General features: G+C 56.3%; 1 protein-coding gene across 8 annotated transcripts in view; it reads left to right on the top strand.

The window, feature by feature from the left end:
- Positions 1-17,457, top strand: part of DNAH1 (dynein axonemal heavy chain 1) — a 73,959-nt gene that overhangs the window by 38,345 nt on the left and 18,157 nt on the right. For all 8 annotated transcript variants that reach the window (XM_087431138.1, XM_087431135.1, XM_087431137.1 and 5 more), the window contains 18 exons: positions 36-149; positions 591-740; positions 2,196-2,282; positions 2,396-2,582; positions 5,459-5,550; positions 5,757-5,911; positions 7,036-7,213; positions 8,095-8,289; positions 8,379-8,498; positions 8,761-8,919; positions 9,084-9,191; positions 10,307-10,447; positions 10,595-10,755; positions 11,204-11,361; positions 11,695-11,868; positions 12,654-12,692; positions 15,744-15,922; positions 17,051-17,281. In XM_087431138.1, coding sequence (XP_087287264.1) covers positions 36-149; positions 591-740; positions 2,196-2,282; positions 2,396-2,582; positions 5,459-5,550; positions 5,757-5,911; positions 7,036-7,213; positions 8,095-8,289; positions 8,379-8,498; positions 8,761-8,919; positions 9,084-9,191; positions 10,307-10,447; positions 10,595-10,755; positions 11,204-11,361; positions 11,695-11,868; positions 12,654-12,692; positions 15,744-15,922; positions 17,051-17,281 — 2,628 coding nt within the window. The remainder of the gene's footprint in view (positions 1-35; positions 150-590; positions 741-2,195; positions 2,283-2,395; positions 2,583-5,458; positions 5,551-5,756; positions 5,912-7,035; positions 7,214-8,094; positions 8,290-8,378; positions 8,499-8,760; positions 8,920-9,083; positions 9,192-10,306; positions 10,448-10,594; positions 10,756-11,203; positions 11,362-11,694; positions 11,869-12,653; positions 12,693-15,743; positions 15,923-17,050; positions 17,282-17,457) is intronic.

Raw genomic sequence — 17,457 nt, forward strand, 5'->3', positions numbered from 1 at the left:
AGGGAGGGGCAGGTGAGTCAGCCCCTTCCCCGCAGGTGGAACGCTTCATGTTTGAGGGGGTCGAGATCCCACTCGTGCCATCCTGTGCTGTGTTTATCACCATGAACCCAGGATACGCCGGCCGCACTGAACTGCCCGATAACCTGAAGGTGAGTTCAGGCCCAGGGAGAAGCAGGGCACTGGGAAGCACCGGAGCTGTGGCCTGGGCTCAGAGTTGATAGAGCAAGGACACACAGTCCTTGTGCAAAGACACACAGCTGCTGGACATCTGGAACTGTGATTCCTCATGGCAGCCCTTCTGTCCAGGGGTCCTGAGGCCCACCCCAGCCATGGAGAGGAGGCCCCAGGCTTGTTCTCAGGGCTTGGGAGAAGTCAGGGGACAGGTTCAGGTCAACACAAAGGACTGGTTTCTAATGAGCTGAGTGGTGCAAGCCACAGCTATGGCATGCGTGCTGCAGAGGGGAATCCAAGCATCGGTGGGGGATGAGGGCAGCGAAGCTGCCTTCTGAGGACCAGACAGTCCAGAGAGTGGGTGGTGCTCTGGGAGGGGAGGTCTGCTTCTCTGTTCACACGTGCACCGTGTGTCCCAGGCTCTCTTCCGGCCCGTGGCCATGATGGTTCCCGATTATGCCATGATCGCTGAGATCTCCCTCTACTCCTTTGGCTTCAACGAGGCCAATGTGCTGGCCAAGAAGATCACAACCACCTTCAAGCTGTCCTCTGAGCAGCTCAGCTCCCAGGTGAGGCCCAGTCCCGACCCGATTCCGGGGTCTGAGAGCCACTGCCTGCCCCCAGCAACCCTACGAGATAGGAATTACATCCCATTTCTCAGCTGAGGACAGTGAGGTCCTAAGCAGCTAAGAGCCTGGCCAGGCTCATGTAGTACACAGGGGAGCTGGTGCAGGAGCCAGGAACAGATGCCACCTGGGCTAGTTCAGGTGCAAGGGGAGGTCAACCATTAGGAGACCAAGAGCCACAAACCCCAGGGCTGGGGAGCAAGTGGACCCGGGTCTCTTGGGACCAGAGCAGGACAGCTAGTACCCCCACCCGACCCTCCCAACACCGTGGGCCCTCTGCTGAGCGTGCTGCGCCCAGGTTCCAGGGCAGATGCTGTTGGTCCAGGCGTCAGCACTGGTGGATGAACTTTCCTGTTGGCTCCATTCTCAGGCAGGCTCCCCCTTTGCAGTGGCAGAGATGAGCCCCGGCTCTGGGCTTACATGCTAACAGCTGAGTTTCTCTTTCCTAATAGTTCCAGAAAAAGTCCTTGGTGTCAACCTAATGGGCCCTCTCTTGGTGACCTGCCCATGCATGAACACCAGTCACTGTGGCCAGGGGGAACCATGCTGCCTTTGGGCAGGTGGGGCCCCCCAAAACCCATGGGCTGGAGGAGATGCAGTCTGTTGCTGGGAAAAACCCTGGATGCCAGCACCTCCACACACCCTTCTTTCTAACCATCCACTTTCAAAAATGCTCCCCCCGCCAGAGCAACTATTCCCACATGGTTCTGGAAATGCACTTAACCCTTCCCAAGTGGCAATGACCCAAAATCAAGCCCAGTCTCTTCATCCAGCTCCAAGTTCAAGATTTCTGGAGAATGTGCTGGTCTGGGGGTCAGGTCCAGATGTAGCTCTCATGGTCTGGGTACCATGAAAAATTTAACTATTTCCAACACACCTGCTATATAATGGAGAGAAACAGAACCAGCAGCAAAAGTGAGAAAAGCCACAGTGGTGTGGCCGAAAGGGTGGGTCTGGAGAGACGTCACGAGAGAATGTTAGAGGGAAGCTCAAAGGCCATCGAGGCCAACTTGTTTGTGGCACAGATGGGAAACTCCTTCATTCACTTTTTGAACAAAACTCGAGTGCCTCCCTGCCCTTGGTGCCATGATGGGACTGCAGGGATTTAACCGTGACCAAGGCAGAGTCCTCACCCTCAGGGCCAAGAGTCAAGCAGGGGATGCAAAATAAGTAACCTGGTAAAGGGAGAGGGCCATTGGGATGGTGAAGTGGAGGGTGCCAGAGGGCACCCAGCCCAGGCTGGGGCATGCAGGTGGTCGCAGACGGCCTCCAGGGGAAGTGACATTTCAGCTGCAAGTTGGGCGATGGGCCAGGTACCAGGTGGGAGGTAGAGTGTTCCAGGCAGAAGCCCTGACAGGGACAGTGCCCTCCCACTCTCCTCCTGTACGGTGGTGACAGGATCACTATGACTTTGGGATGAGAGCTGTGAAGACTGTGATCTCGGCTGCTGGGAACCTCAAGCGAGAAAACCCCAGCATGAATGAGGTGAGCTCCATCCAGAAGGGTGCCCAGGGAGCGGGGGTCCAGGAGGGCTCCCGAGCAGCTGGAGGGGCATCTGGCCAAGACCACCCTGAAGGCTCTACCACCCTCTGCTACAGGAGCTGATCTGCCTCCGGGCCATCCGCGACGTGAACGTGCCCAAGTTCCTTCAGGAAGACCTCAAGCTCTTTTCTGGGATTGTATCCGACCTGTTCCCCACCATCAGGGAGGAGGAGACTGACTATGGCATCCTGGACAAGGCCATCCGCAGGGCCTGCGAGAAGAACAACCTCAAGGACGTGGCCGGTAAGCCCCTGGCCCCTGCCCCTGCAGTCCTGTGGGTGTTAGAGGAGGGGCTGGCTCCAGCCACTCTATCCCCAGGGCAGGGGAATAGAGACAGGGCAGTCCAGTCTCAGGATCCCTCACACCTGGCCAAGTGTGCTGCAGGGTGAGGCTCTCTGCCAAGCAGACCACGGGGTGAGCAGGTGCCCCAGCCCTGTCTCCACTGGAATGCTTCAGGTGATGGGTGTCTAGAAAAAACTGTTTCTCCTTCACTCTCACACCCACAGCACTTCTGACATCAGATGTGTGGGGTTTTTCCTACACTGACCAATTCTCCGACCAGCTAAGTGTCCTGAAATTCAATTCAATTCTAACACTAATTGGGGTTAGTACAAACCCCACAGATTAAGAGCTCTGTCCCACAAGACTACCCCCACTTCACTTGCCAGTTGTAAGTAGTGGGTCTCCAGGTTACCCACAACTTCTGTCCAACTTGGCTACAGAGGTTCCCATGACCCCCTCCTCAGGTTCCCATTACCTCTCCTCAGGTTTGATCATTTGCTAGAACAACTCATAGAACTCAGGGAAACACTTACATTTTCTTGTTGTTAGTACCATCAGTTGGATTCCAACTCCTAGCGACCTTGTGTACAGCAGAGCGGAACCCTGCCCAGTCTTTTTGTTCCATCCTATCACCTTCTAGTGCTATATCAAACAATACTCTGCTGCTATTCATAGGATTTTCATGGCCAATTTTTTTGGAAGTGGGTGGCCAAGTCCTTTTTCCTAGCATGTCTTAGCCTGGAAGCTCCACTGAAACCTGTCCACCATGGGTGACCCTGCTGGTATTTGAAATACAGTGGCATAGCTTTCAGCATCACAGCAACATGCAGCCACCACGGTATGACAACAGACAGATGCCCTGACCGTGGCAGTGAGAGCATCGAATCTTAACTACTAGACTACCAGAGCTGGCTATACTTCCATTTACTGGTTTATTATATAATAAAGGATATCATAAAGGATACAGATGAACAGCCAGATGAAGAGATATATAGGGCGAGGTCTGGCCCCATGGAATTGGGGTGTATCACCCTCCCAGCACGTGGATGTATTCACCCACCTGGAAGCTCTCTAAACCCTGCACTTTTGGGATTTTTATGGAGGCTTCATCATGTAGGCATGATAGATTACTAACTCCACTTCCAGCCCTTCTCCTCTCTCCGGAGAATGGGGGATGGGCCTGAAAGCTCCAAGCCTCTAATCATGGCTTGGTCTTTCTGGTGACCAGCCCCTTCCCAGGAGCCCACCATCAAGAGTCACCTCATTACAACTAAAGACACTCCTAGATCAGGAAATTCCAAATGTCTAGGAGCTCTGTGTCAGGAAGCAGGGTCAGAGACTAAATATTAGTAAAGAAGATTCTCCTAGCACCTCTGTTTACAAGTTTGAGGAGCTCTATATCAGGAACTGGGGGCAGGGACCAGTGTATATTTCTTATTATTTCACAGTGGGAAAGCAGGTGCTGGACTCCCCACCCCGGACCTCTCACTGTGGCCCCTCCTCCCCATGTGAGGAGCAGGCATGGCCTTGAGCCCCTCCTAGGCCTTGCTCCTCCCTGACAGAGGCTCTCATCTGCTTGGGGCAGGAATGGGCCTTGATGCCATAATTGAGGGACGATGATGTGCTGTGGCCTGTCCACGCCCCCTCCTACCTCACCCCAGCCAATACTCCCCTCTTTTGGATTGAGGGCTCTCTCCACGAGCAAAGCTCCCACCTGTGGGACTTGCTCACACTCCATGGAGCAACAGCCCTGGCGTCACTGTGCTAAGGAGTCTTTAGGCCCTTCCCAAACCTTTTGTTACAAAGGCTACCACGTGGCTGGAAGGGCTCTGGGGGACGCCACCCTCAAATAGTCTCCCTCTGACCCCAGCCCTCTTTCCTGAGAGAAGGTGGAGGTCTCCGCCCTGTTACCACGGGGCCAAGCAGCTTGAGCTCTCGTCCCTCCAGCTCCCACCCAGCTGCCCTCCCCTCTCCTCCTAGACCCTTGCAGCAGTCCTTTGCAGGGTAGAGGGATGCTCTTCCAGGAAGTCACACTAGCCACCCTGGCCAGGAGGGGCCCTCCTCTGATGTGCTCATGCTGCAAGGCCTGTCCCCCGTGCCTCCATTGTTCTTCACTCCACATGCGGCTCTAATGCCACCTCCTGACCCCCAGACCCCAGCAGGCCTGTTGAATGAAGCCTCAAACTCTTCTCTCCGTCATGGCCTTGGGTCAGGTGTGCCATCACTGAATAATTGGACCTTGTCCCTTTGGCAGGGACCTCCAGACCTGCAGTGCCATAGCCCACACGCCCCCCCGCCCCCCAGGCCATCATTTTTGGGCCAAAGTGATGCTCTCATTCCCTACCTGTGTGGATCTGGCCTTCCACCTGCAGCTGGCCGCTGGCCACGCAGCTCTGGTCTTGGTCAGTCAAAGCTCCTGACTGACCCTCAGATTTTGTCCCTGGCATTTTGCCTTGTATTGGCCAGCACTTACTCGGGGCAGTGCTCTCAGCAGGCCGGGCAGTAGCTTTGGGGCTGAAGTTGATTCTGGGGCCTGTGACAGCTGACACTGCACAGGCCCGTGCTGGCCGCCACCTGACCAATGGATGTTAGGGAGTAATAGTCACAGTGGAAATAATGGCTGACATTACAGAGAGTTCCTACTCTGTGCCAGGCTCTGTGCTTAAGGCTTCACCTGCCCCTGCCTATGAGGACTACTGCCGTCCTCATTTTGCAGATGAGGAAACTGAGGCTCGAGGAGTGAAGTGACCCACCTGAGGTCACACGACAAGCTAGTGGTGGAGGCAGGACCCAAGCCCGTTCTCTGACCCTTGAGGTCCCCTGCCATGTCCCCCCAGGCTTCCTGACCAAGTGCATCCAGCTCTACGAGACCACAGTGGTGCGGCACGGCCTCATGCTTGTCGGACCCACAGGCTCCGGCAAGAGTAACGTAAGTGAAGCCAATCTGGGCAGCCCAGTGGGCCGGGTGCCTGCACAGTGGGCCAAGGGCAGTGCCGCCTCAACAGGGGTCTAGGCCCCCATTAGCACCTCCTTGGCCTCTAGAATACCCGTCCTGCCCCCTGTGGCCCACAGCCCACTCTAGCCCTGCTCTCTGGGGAGCCAGGAGGCTCACTCTTGGGCGGCCCGTCTCCCCAGTGTTACAGAGTCCTGGCAGCTGCCATGACCTCACTGAAAGGGCAGCCGTCCATCAGCGGTGGCATGTACGAGGCCGTCAACTACTACGTGCTCAACCCCAAGTCCATCACGATGGGCCAGCTGTACGGGGAGTTTGACCTGCTCACTCATGAGTGGTGAGTGGCCCCCCTCCCCTCTGGTGACCACCCTGCTCCCGGACCCCTGGAGGTTGTGGGCCATGGACCCCCTCTCCCTTGCCTAGCCCAGTGGAAGGTCGAGAGCTCAGGCTCTGGAGCCCAAATGCCTGGGACTCTAGTTACCACCTCACTTCCTTGCTGGGTGACCTTCCTCACCCCCTGGGCCTTCGTCCCCTCATCCGCAAAGTGGGGATACCGTTATTGTGGTAAGGAGAAAATGAGCTTAGCACATGGAGATGCGTGGACAGTGTGGCACACACCAAGTGCTCAGTACTTGTTGACTGCTGTCCTTACGCCAGGACAGGCTGGTGGGCCCTCTCAGGGCCTCTGCTCCCAGGCTGAGGTGTGCATGTTAGGAGAAGTGCATTGAGCTGAGAGAAGGGCAGCTGGGTGGAGACCCTCCATACATCAGCACCTGAGGGTTTTTCTCTGGGATGATGCTGTTTCTCCAGAGAAGAGGTCTCCAGTCTCCACTGAGGGTGTCTTGCTTGTTCTAGGAACCCAGTGGGGGATGGGCATGGGAGAGGGGGAGTCACCCATCTTTCTGAATGTGAGCCTGTCCTGCCTCCCCGATTTCTGGTGAAGGGTCTCCCCCACACTCACTCCAGTCTCATGCATGGGTAGGTGGAGGGCCTTGGGATCAGACCAGAAGAATATGCCCTGCCCCACGACCTTCCCTGGCATTTGGTGCCTCTGAAGTCTGAGCCTGCTTGGGTTCTGAGGCAGGAACTAGGTACATCTCACGACCCTGCTTTCTCTGCTAGGTCATTTACCCCTCTCCATCGCTTTCCAGAACTGGGTGGACTTCCATTTCTGCTGTTGCCTCCTCCCCCACTTCCTTTTTCTTTTTGGGATATCACCTTTTATCTTCCTTTAATATAACTTTAGTGGGGAATCAGCAGGGAGGGAATATAAGCACACATTTTCATTACACTGAAAAATCTCATTTTTCCTATTATAATTTTCAAATCAATGAAGATATCAAAGGAGGAAAAAAAAGCAGAGCAGGGCCAGCCTGACAGCCCAGGTTTCCCTGGGAGCCAGCTGTGCTTGCCGCCCTGCCTCCCTGGTGCCTGCAACCCTCTCCTCCCTGGTGGCTGCAGGACAGATGGAATTTTCTCCTCCCTTATCCGGGTGGGAGCCATCGCCTCCGACACCAACAAGAAGTGGTACATGTTCGATGGGCCCGTGGACGCCGTCTGGATTGAGAACATGAACACAGTGCTGGACGACAACAAGAAGCTCTGCCTCAGCTCCGGCGAGATCATCAAGCTCACAGAGGTGTGTCCACCTGACCACTCACCCCGCTCTCCCTTGCGGCTGGGTGGGCCCAAAGGCTGCACCATGCTGGCCAGGCCTTGTCCCCTTCCACCCCTTCCACTCCGGGCCACAGCTGCATCTCGGGCAGTCACCATGACCCAGGAGCCAGTTCTCAGTGCCCCTCTCTGTCCCTGAGCTCCCACACCTCAGTCATGTCCTGCACGTGCTCAGCGCTGCCGTTTCAGGGGACCCGCTTTCTGTGATGCTCTGAGCCTAGGGGCAGGACGACCACCCGCCGCTCCCTGGTTCATGCTGCCTTGTATCTCCCAGGCCCACTTGCAGCCATGTGGGCCCAGTCTGGGTCAGGCATCCTGGCAATGTGCCTGGGGTCTGGGGGATGGGTAGTACAGACCTGGCCACAGGGGCACCTGCCTGGTATGAGGGGCAGTTCTCAGAGAAGGAGGGGTATCGCCTGGGCATGAGAGCAGTTCACAGGGTCTACACTGAGCCGATCTCTTGAGTCCTTCTGAGAACACCTGAGGTCAATGTGAACCTGTGTCCATGTACACAGATGTGGGGCTCTGGCACAGAACACACAGCTCCCATCAGATTTCCCCAGGGCTCCAGGAACCCCCAAATGCCCTGACCCCAGGGTGTCCAGAGAGCTCCTAGAAATGTTCTGACTTTGGCTCCTCCTCAGGGCTCCAAGGAGGGCCACATTATCAGCTGAGGGCCAAGGGGTTCCTGTATTTCCCCCACCCCAGCACTACCCTAGCCTACAGCCTGCCCCATGGCCTGCCCACAGTTGCAGGATGGGCAACCCCTCCCCATGGCCCTGCAGCCCTTTTCTCGGACCTGGGGGCTGGTGGGTGGCCCACTCACACAGTTCATCTTGGCGCCAGGCAATGACCATGATGTTTGAGGTACAGGACCTGGCAGTGGCCTCACCAGCCACAGTGTCCCGCTGTGGCATGGTGTACCTAGAGCCCAGCATCCTGGGGCTTATGCCCTTTGTCGAGTGCTGGCTGAAGAGGCTCCCTGCCTTACTCAAGCCCTATGAGGAGAAGTTCAAGGCCCTCTTTGTCAGCTTCCTGGAGGTAAGTGAGGCCATGGTGTGCCCAGCCCAGGTAGGGCAGCAGGACGCTGTGGCCACCAGCCACAAGAGCTGAGTGCCCATCCCCTGCAGGACTCCATCACTTTCATCCGGTCCTCGGTAAAGGAGGTGATCGCCTCAACCAACAGCAACCTGACTATGAGTTTCCTCAAGCTGCTGGACTGCTTCTTCAAGCCCTTTCTGCCTAAAGAGGTACAGCTCTGAGCAGTGGGCTGGCTGCCTGCTCTCTCCTGCCCCCTGCTCTCCTTGCCACCCAAGGGCCCTCACTCCCAAGTCCAGCTTCCTGGAAGAGAGAATCGGATTGGCTCACTGGAGTCATGGGACCACCCCATCCAGTCCACTGCAGACACAAAACTGTGTGATGGAGGCCAAGGGATGCTCCCCACCCCCTGACATCCTCAGGCTGCTCAGTACTGTTCCTGCCTTAGCCTGACCCTGTCCCCTTTGTCACCAGGGCCTCAAGAAAATACCCCCCGAAAAGCTGAGTCGTATCCCAGAGCTGATTGAGCCCTGGTTCATCTTCTCCCTGATCTGGAGTGTGGGTGCCACAGGGGACAGTGCCAGCCGCATCAGCTTCAGCTACTGGCTCAGGATCAAGATGAAGATAGAAAATGTGAGAGGTGGCAGCCCCCAGGCTGGGCTCCCTGGTCTGGGATGCATGTGCTGAATGCTGGGTGTTCTGGGGCTGTCCCCCAGGCCCAGGGACAAGCAGTGAGGGACAGGTAGCCACACAAACTACTGGGCCTTCCAGCCTCTTTTCCTCCTGGTCCCTCGCAGCTGACCATGCACTTCCCAGAGGAGGGGCTGGTGTTCGATTACAGGCTGGAGGATGCTGGCATCAGCAGCACCAATGACGACGAGGACGAAGAGGAGGAGGGCAAGCAGGTGACTGCAGGCCTGCCCTGAGGGGACGGGATGGGAGGGCCCCACAGGGTGCTGTCCTCCTCGATGAATAACGACTATAGAGAGGAAGCCACATTGATGGCCATAGGTCTCAGGCTGGGGTTATTTGCATCCTCTCATGAATCCTCACAGACCCACAGGGTGATTATTATTAGCCCATTTTTAGACAAGGAAATTGAGGCTCAGAACAGACACACCCAGCTAGTCAGTGGCAGAGCTGGACTTGAACCTGGGACTAGGGGATGTCAGAGTGCTTCCCTTCCCAACCATACACACTGCCTCTTCCGTGTTGATGCTGAGCCCAGGGATGGACTGCCTTGTTCTACTTAAAAGCCCCATTTGCCCAGGGGCTGGAATCCCCAAGGTCTGGGGAACAAGCCCCCATGGCCTGCCTCAGTGTCCCCATCCCTCTTATCAGCCAGCAAGGGCTCCACAAGCCTACCCTCACTCCAGGATCAGGACCCCAGCCCAGGAGGAGGAGGGGGCAGAGAGGTAGAGATGGTCACTGTGTAGGGTCCTGCTGGGGATCTCACAGGGAACATTTGAGTTTAACGGTCAGAACTGTCCACAGTGGGACATATTGGTTTGACCATAGGAAGCCCCCCAATCAAGGGAGGTCTGCAAGTTGGATCAGGGCTGTGGGTGAAGGGATGATGGGGGAGACAAGGCCAGGTGACCTCTCAGCATTCAGGTGATGCCAGCACCCATGGTTGGCCACTACACCCTTGGGTACCCCGACACGAAACAGCAAAGACCTTTGCATTCTGAGTTGTCCAATTCCCAGAGCACCTCCTTCATACAGAGACCCAGGGCCTAGCAGTCCCTAGGGAGCCCCCACTGGAGGCAGCTGCATGCAGGGAAGCTGCCACCTGGGTAGCTGTGTGCAGAGAGTCATCCATTTCTGGTGGTTTATTCTGGAAATCCCCCACCCTGTGCGGAGAGTAGGGCATATTGCTTCCTATTTCTATCAGAAGCAGCCCCTCTCTTGGGCCCTCTTGCCAAGGTCTGGCAGTGCAGCTCCTTGCCCTCCTGGTGAACTTGGCCAGGGTAGCAGGGGAGGGGTTCCGGGTCCACCCTTGAGCCACCTATTGTTCCAGGTTGCCTGGGTGAAGTGGATGGACTCCTTGGCTCCATTCACTATGATGCCAGACACCAGCTACTGCAACATTATTGTGCCTACCATGGGCACTGTGCAGATGTCCTACCTGCTGGGCATGCTGCTCACCAACCACAAACCTGTGAGTGCCCCACCACGTCCTACCTCACCCCACACCAAGGCTGAGGTCGGGGGGGTAGCTGGTCTCCCACATTGACAGGGTGGCAGCTCCTACTGTGCGCCTGGCCCTGTGAGAACACTCTGCCCAACGTGATCCCTGCTCTCCCAGGTGCTGTGCATTGGGCCAACGGGCACGGGGAAGACCCTCACTGTCTCCAACAAGCTCCTCAAGAACATGCCGCTGGAGTACGTCAGCCACTTGCTCTCCTTCTCAGCCCGTACCTCAGCCAACCAAACCCAGGACCTCATCGACAGCAAGCTGGACAAGAGGCAGGCACCCCTCGCTCCTTCCTAGGCCCCAATGTCCCCCTAGTCTGGCTGAAGCAGCTGCTCTCTACCTCCCCACCAAATTATGCTCCTGGGTTTGCCAGAAACCTCCCGGGCTCTCTTGCAGACTGCTCTGGAGCCTTCTTCCATCAGGAATTCCTACTGAGCCCTTACATGGGGGCTCATCCCGGGCTGGGCACTCAAATGGGGCCTGTTATCCGTCTACCTGGAAGTCAGGACTCATGTTGAGGGAGCCCAGTCTAAGGGCAGCCAGGTGTGATATCCCAGGATGCTCAGGATGGGACAAGGGGCTGCTCAAGAGATCCAGCAATTTGGAGGAAGCTGAAGTTAGTGAGGGCTTCCCAGAGGAGAAGCTGCCATCTTGCCATCCCTGGATTCACAGAGGACCTGTTGCCCGTGGGTGCTGGGCTCACGCAGCCCCTCTCCACAGGCGGAAAGGTGTGTTCGGGCCTCCTCTGGGGCGTAAATTCATCTTCTTCATTGATGACCTGAACATGCCAGCCTTGGAGACATATGGTGCCCAGCCGCCCATTGAGCTGTTGCGCCAGTGGATGGACCATGGTGGCTGGTATGACCGCAAGATCATCGGTGCGTGCTGGCTGGCCTGGGTGAGCGGGGCGCGGGCGGGGTGTCCCTAAGGCATGGTAGGCACAGGGCCCAGGGCTCACAGTACTTTTAGAGGTCTACAGAAATGTTTTAATTTCTTTTAAAATCAGGAGTAAAATGAATTTTTAGGTCAAAGAAAATTTTTAATGTATAATATTAATATATTTGTCTTTATACCAATACTGTCATAAATTATATTTTTTAATATTTTGCTATGGAGGGGGAGGCCCACAAAGACAAAAGTGCCCAGGGCCCACGAAAGTCATAATGCAGCCCTGGGCAGAGCCCCCTCCTCACTTCCTGCCCCTACTCCAGGAGCCTTCAAGAACCTGGTGGATATCAACTTTGTCTGTGCCATGGGCCCCCCGGGTGGAGGCAGAAACGCCATCACCCCGCGGCTGATGCGCCACTTCAACTACCTGTCCTTTGCTGAGATGGATGAGGTCAGCAAGAAGCGCATCTTCTCCACCATCCTGGGCAGTTGGATGGGTGAGTAGTGGGTGGGAGTGGGGGAGGCCCCAGGCAAAGGCAGAAGCCCAGGCCAGGTAAGCTACACCAAGGACAGCTGGGCAGCCGCTGGAAAAAGCAGAGTGGCTGTCCTCAGCCCTGGCTTCACCCCTTACTCAACTATGTTACCTTTGGCAAATTAATGAACCTCTTTCTGAGCCTCAGTTTCTTCATCTGTAAAATGGGTGATAATATCAGTGCCCACCACCCCAAGTTGTGGGGGTTAAATAAGACACTGCATGCAGAGCATCTAGCATGAAGCTTGGTATGTGGTGATTGCTGAATATATGATTTGTATGTATGTACACATATACATTCACCCACATAAGTACACACGAATATGTTAGTACTTGCCCAGAAAATTTGGTGGAAGGATGTTACTTTTGTAAATCAGGAAAAGCCACCAAGATCGAAGGGACAGTGTGGCCCTTATCTTCCATGGGGCTTGGGGAGAAGTCTGCCCCAGGATGCAGTTTCCCCCCATAAACCCACCTCTCACCAGACACACACTCTGACCTTTGAACTCCACTTGGCACCGTGCCAGATGGTGGGTGATGCGAGTTAGGCTTTCCCTCCTCTGGCTTGGCCTGCCCTGCCCCCAGGGGCCATAGGCCAGAACTTGCTTACATGCCCAGCTTGGGGTGGGGACCACATTGTTTTGAGCAGGTGGCTACTCTGGGAGCTGCCCAGCTGGGCACAGCCAGCCAAGGTGGGCAGCAAGGGGCCTACCTAACTCTGAGCCCTGTGTCTCTCCCTCAACCCTCTAGATGGACTCCTCGGAGAAAAAAGTTACCGGGAGCCCGTGCGTAAGTGCAGGCCTGGGCAGGGCCTGGGAGGGCCTGGATGGGCAGGGGCTGCTGGTTGCAGGGTGAGCCCTGGGGTCTGGGTGGGTGTGGCTAAGGCTGGGGTCCAGGCGCCACAGTGAACCATCCTCAGGCTCATGTGGGCCACTGCAAGAGCAAAGGTTAGCACCTTCATAGGCTCATTCACCCATTCTTATAGCCAGTCAGTCCTTCAGTGCCTGGGTTAGTGTCTGAGCCGTAGTAGATGCAAAGTGAATGTGAGTTGAATGCATGAATAAAGGATTCCAACAAACTCTTACCCTGTGTGAAGAAGCAGAGGCTCCAAAGAAAGCTGGCATCTCCAAGGAGCAGGCATGAGCCAGAGAGCCAGGGGTGATCTGTGGCTGGAGTTGGGCAGCCCTCGTGTGGCAGCCTTATACAGGGCACATTGGTCAGTCATTACAGCAGGGCAACTGACCACTCCAGACTTCCATCCTGGCCTCATGCCTCACGTCCCACCTCTTCTCCCCACTTCAGCTGAAAGAGGCCATCAGAAGACAGCGCCCTCTTTAGGCCTCCATACCCACTGCTTGCCTGCACCCAGGCTTCCTGCAGGCCCAGTCTTCTTTCCCATTACGGTGAATGAACCTCCCTACTCCTGGGTGAGGCCAAGCCCTCCTCTTAGGCTTGAATCCCACCCGCTGTTGTCTGCTTGAGGACCTGGCTCCACACCCCCAACACCAGTATTCCCTTCTCCACTGGGCCAATCCATCAGCAGGCAAACATGTCCCGATTTCTGCCATCTTAACAACAAAACACAAAGCAAGGGCCCGGAGGTGTAGTGGTTAAGTTCACATGCTCCAGTTTGGTGGCCTGGGGTTCGCAGGTTCAGATCCTAGGCACAGACAAATGCACCACTCATCAAGCCATGCTGTGGCAGCATCCCACATACAAAATAGAGGTAGATGGGCATAGATGTTAGCTCAGGGCTAATCTTCCTCAGCGAAAAGAGGAAGATTGGCAACGGACGTTAGCTTAGGGCCAATCTTCCTCACCAAAATAAAAAAACAAAAAACAAAACACCAACCTCTCCTGGCCCCCTCCCACTCATCCTGGGCCATCACTCCATTTGTCTGCTCACCTTGACAGCAAAACTCCTCCAAAGCGTTGTCTCTTCCTGCTGGCACCAGCCCTCTCCCCCCATTTTCCTTGAGCCTACCACTTTCTTGAGAGTGCTCTTGTCAACAGTGGCCTCATATGGCCAGACCAAAGGTCAGCTCAGTCCTCACCTTCCTGGGCTGTGGCAGCAGCGTTAACCTGGCGATTGCCCACCCTTCCCACAGTGTGGTTCTCCCTGCTTCCTAGATTGATCTTAGAATGACTGGGGCTATCTCTCCAGCCTCTTCTCCCTCTAATCACACTTTCCCAGGACAGTCTCATCCCACTCCTGGCAATAACCCCCATCTTAGTGCTGACGACGCCCAAGTCCACGTCTTCAGTTCAGACTGCTCTCCTGAACCCCCGACCCCACATCTCCTCTCGGATCTCCACTGGGCATCTCAGACTGAACATGTCAAAACCCCACCTCCTCATCCATGGCCACCCCAATGTTCCTCTCATCTCAGGTGATGGCAGCTCTGTCCTTGTAGTCACTCAGGACAAGAGCCTTGGCATCATCCTCTCTCTCTCACACCCACATCTCATCTGTCAGGAGGTTCTGCCAGCTTTCCCTCCAGAACCCACCCCAAATTGGCCACTGCTCAGCACCCAAGCCACTGCCTCGTCCTCACTCACATGGCAGCAGCCCCCTCCCTGATCCTCCTGCTTCTGCCTTCACCCCATGTCTGTTTATCCATCCTCTGTCCTCTGTCCATCCATCCTCCACTTGCAGCCAGAGGGACCCATTCAAACATTAAATCAGATCACATTCCTCCTCTCTCTGTCTCTCTGTCTCTCAGGTAAGAGCCCAAGTCCCGACAGTGGCAGGCACAGCCATCCATTCGCCCCTTATCATCTCTCTGCCCTCACCCCCTCCTTGCTGGTCCTTAACAGCTCAGGTGTGCCCACCTCAGGACCTTTGCACTTGCTGTCCCCTCTCTGGAACACTTTCTCCAGTTCTGGCCTGCTTGCACCTCACTTCTTCAGGTGTCTGCCTGAGCACCCTCTTCAGTGAGGCCTCTGCCAACACTTATGTCCGGTCGCCACCCAGGCTCTCCCCTGCTGCCATTCTCTCCGCGGCACTTTCCGTCGTCCGTTTATTGTCCACTCTTCGAGTGAATCTGTTCATTGCTTTTCTCCCCACAAGAATGTCAGCCTATTGAGGGTGACAGTGTGTCTGTTGGGGCCACACCTATGCCCAGCACCTAGAACCGTATCTGTGTTAATGGATGAGCCCCTTTGGGGCTTGTGAGCCCTCCTGCCCCTTCTTTACTTTTTTCCACTTCTAGGGGCTTCCTCTGCCCCAGGTTCCCACTGACAGAATTTTGGTTCCCAGCAAAGAATTGGAGAGTTTTCAAAGAACAAGCAAATAGGTTATGTGAGTGGTGAAAATGCAGACTGGAGGTCGCAGCAGCTCCATGGTGGTGGTAAGCCCTGAAGGTCACAGCTGAGCTCCAGGCCCCCCACGTCCACTGTGAATTCCAGAAGCTATGTGGACCATGTGACCCTCCTCATATGTGGCTCAGAGCTGGTGTGTTTCAGGTCTGGTTCACAGCCCCTGGGGCAAAGCAGTAACGGCCCCGCCCAGCACTGACTCCATTTGTGTCCCCAGTTCCATGAATGTGTCCCAGTGCCCCAAAGCATGGACAGGCTACGTCACAATAAGCATGTGAAAGGGGGGAGCTCAGAGCAGGAGATTCCTCACCCCGAGGTGGGGGCATCAGGAGGGCCTTGTGTACAAGGAGGAGGTGGCATCTAAGAGGGGCTGAAGGGTAAGTGGAATCCAAGCATGAAGGCTGGGGAAGGGGGTCTGGGGGAGAACACAGCACCAGGAAAGGTAAAGGGGGTTAAGATCTACAGAAGTGGTGCAGGGAGCTCCCGCCTGTGTGACCCAGGCCCGCTCTCCTATTCCCACAGCTGGGGCCCCCAACATCTCCCATTTCGCGGATCCCCTTGTGGAAGCCACCATCGTGGTGTACTCCACCATCACCTCCCAGCTGCTGCCCACCCCAGCCAAGTCCCACTACACCTTCAACCTGAGGGACCTCTCCAAAGTTTTCCAGGGCATGCTCATGGCCAACCCAGCCAAGGTCGAGGTGAGGATCTGGCATGTCTCCTCCCTAGTGTCCATCAAAGGAGTGTCCACACTGCCCTCGCTGTCCTCTCCAGCCCCCCAATTTCAGGCCTCCCTGCCCAAACACTCCCCAGCCTTAATCTGGGCAGGCCATGAGGGGGGCTGGGGACATGGTGGGCCAGGCCCGTGGGAGCCCTGCCTTCATGAAGCTGAGCCCCATCTTGCAAGTCAAACCCATGCCTAGAATGGCAGCCGTGATGGGGATCAAACAGAAGAAGGAGCCAGGGCAAGGCAAGGGAGAGAGAGGGTTCCTGATGGAGGGCCTGGGTGTGAGAAGATTTGGGGGGAGAGCGAGTGGGATGTCTTCCAGGAATCAAAGGCACGCAGGTGGATGGAGCAGGAAGTGTAACGGGAAGGGGGATGTCAGGTGTGCTGGGTAGGCTGGGAGAGACTCTGTGGGCTGCCAGAGGAACAGTGTCCTGAGGGTAATGGGAGCCATGGGGGTGGGTAGGGGACAGATTTGCACTTTGGAATGGGGATGGGACAGGTCAGTGTGTGGAGCCCGGGACCGGGGAGAGAGGGTGAACAGGACAGAAGCCAACCCTAGCCTTGCCAAGCTATAGCCAAAGGAGGCAAGAGAAGAGCCTGGGGGCTTTCTGAGGGCAGTCCAGTCACCCAGGGAGAGGTGGGGAAGCCGGGATGGAGGTGGCTATGGAGATGGGGGCAGAATCAGAGGAGATTTGCAGGTCAAGTCAGTGGGGCTTGCTGAGTGGTTAGATGTAGGGTGTTGAGAAGGTGTAAGAGAATCAGGCATTTCTCCCAGGCTTGGGGTTTGGGGAACCTTGGGGGCCATGAGAGGGGAGAAGTGATGACTAGCTATTGGAGCTGGGTGCCCAGCAGGCATTTGCCCAACTGGGCCTGGAGCCAGGGGTGAAGAGGCCCCGGCAGCACTGTGCGGTTCAGTCCATCCTCAGCCAGTCAGCAGACTCACTTTCCAGCAGCCCCACACATGGCCCTGGCCGGGGCTCAGTGGGAGAGCCAGGCCCAGGTCAGGGCCCAGGAGCTGTGGCTCTCACCCACCCTCCCACCCCTGGCGATTCGAGAGGTGGCCCAGGGCCGAGCGCAAGCACTGATGCTGGGGTGGCCGCAGGACAAGGTGCAGCTGCTGCGACTGTGGTACCACGAGAGCTGCCGTGTGTTCCGCGACCGCCTGGTAAACCAGGAGGACTGTAGCTGGTTCGACAAGCTCCTGGAGAGCCACATGGAGCAGTGGATGGTGGCCTTCAACGAGGTCTGCCCCTTCCAGCCCATCCTCTATGGGGACTTCATGTCGCCAGGCTCCGACGTCAAGTCCTACGAGCTCATCACCAGCGAGAAGAAGGTGTGTGGTGCCCTACCCCTGGTGGGGGTTCTTCGCTCTGCCCCTCTGCAACCCAGGCCCTGGGCGGCCACCACTAACAGACCACCATGCTATGACTAGAGGTCAGGAACCTGGGCTAGAAGGCCAGCTCAAGGACTTCAGGCCAGTGCTTGCTTCTCTGAGTTCCCCTTTCCTCA

This window comes from Ceratotherium simum, chromosome 5 (genome assembly GCF_057802395.1).
Source record: "Ceratotherium simum simum isolate JZ-2026a chromosome 5, ASM5780239v1, whole genome shotgun sequence".
NCBI lineage: Eukaryota > Metazoa > Chordata > Mammalia > Perissodactyla > Rhinocerotidae > Ceratotherium > Ceratotherium simum.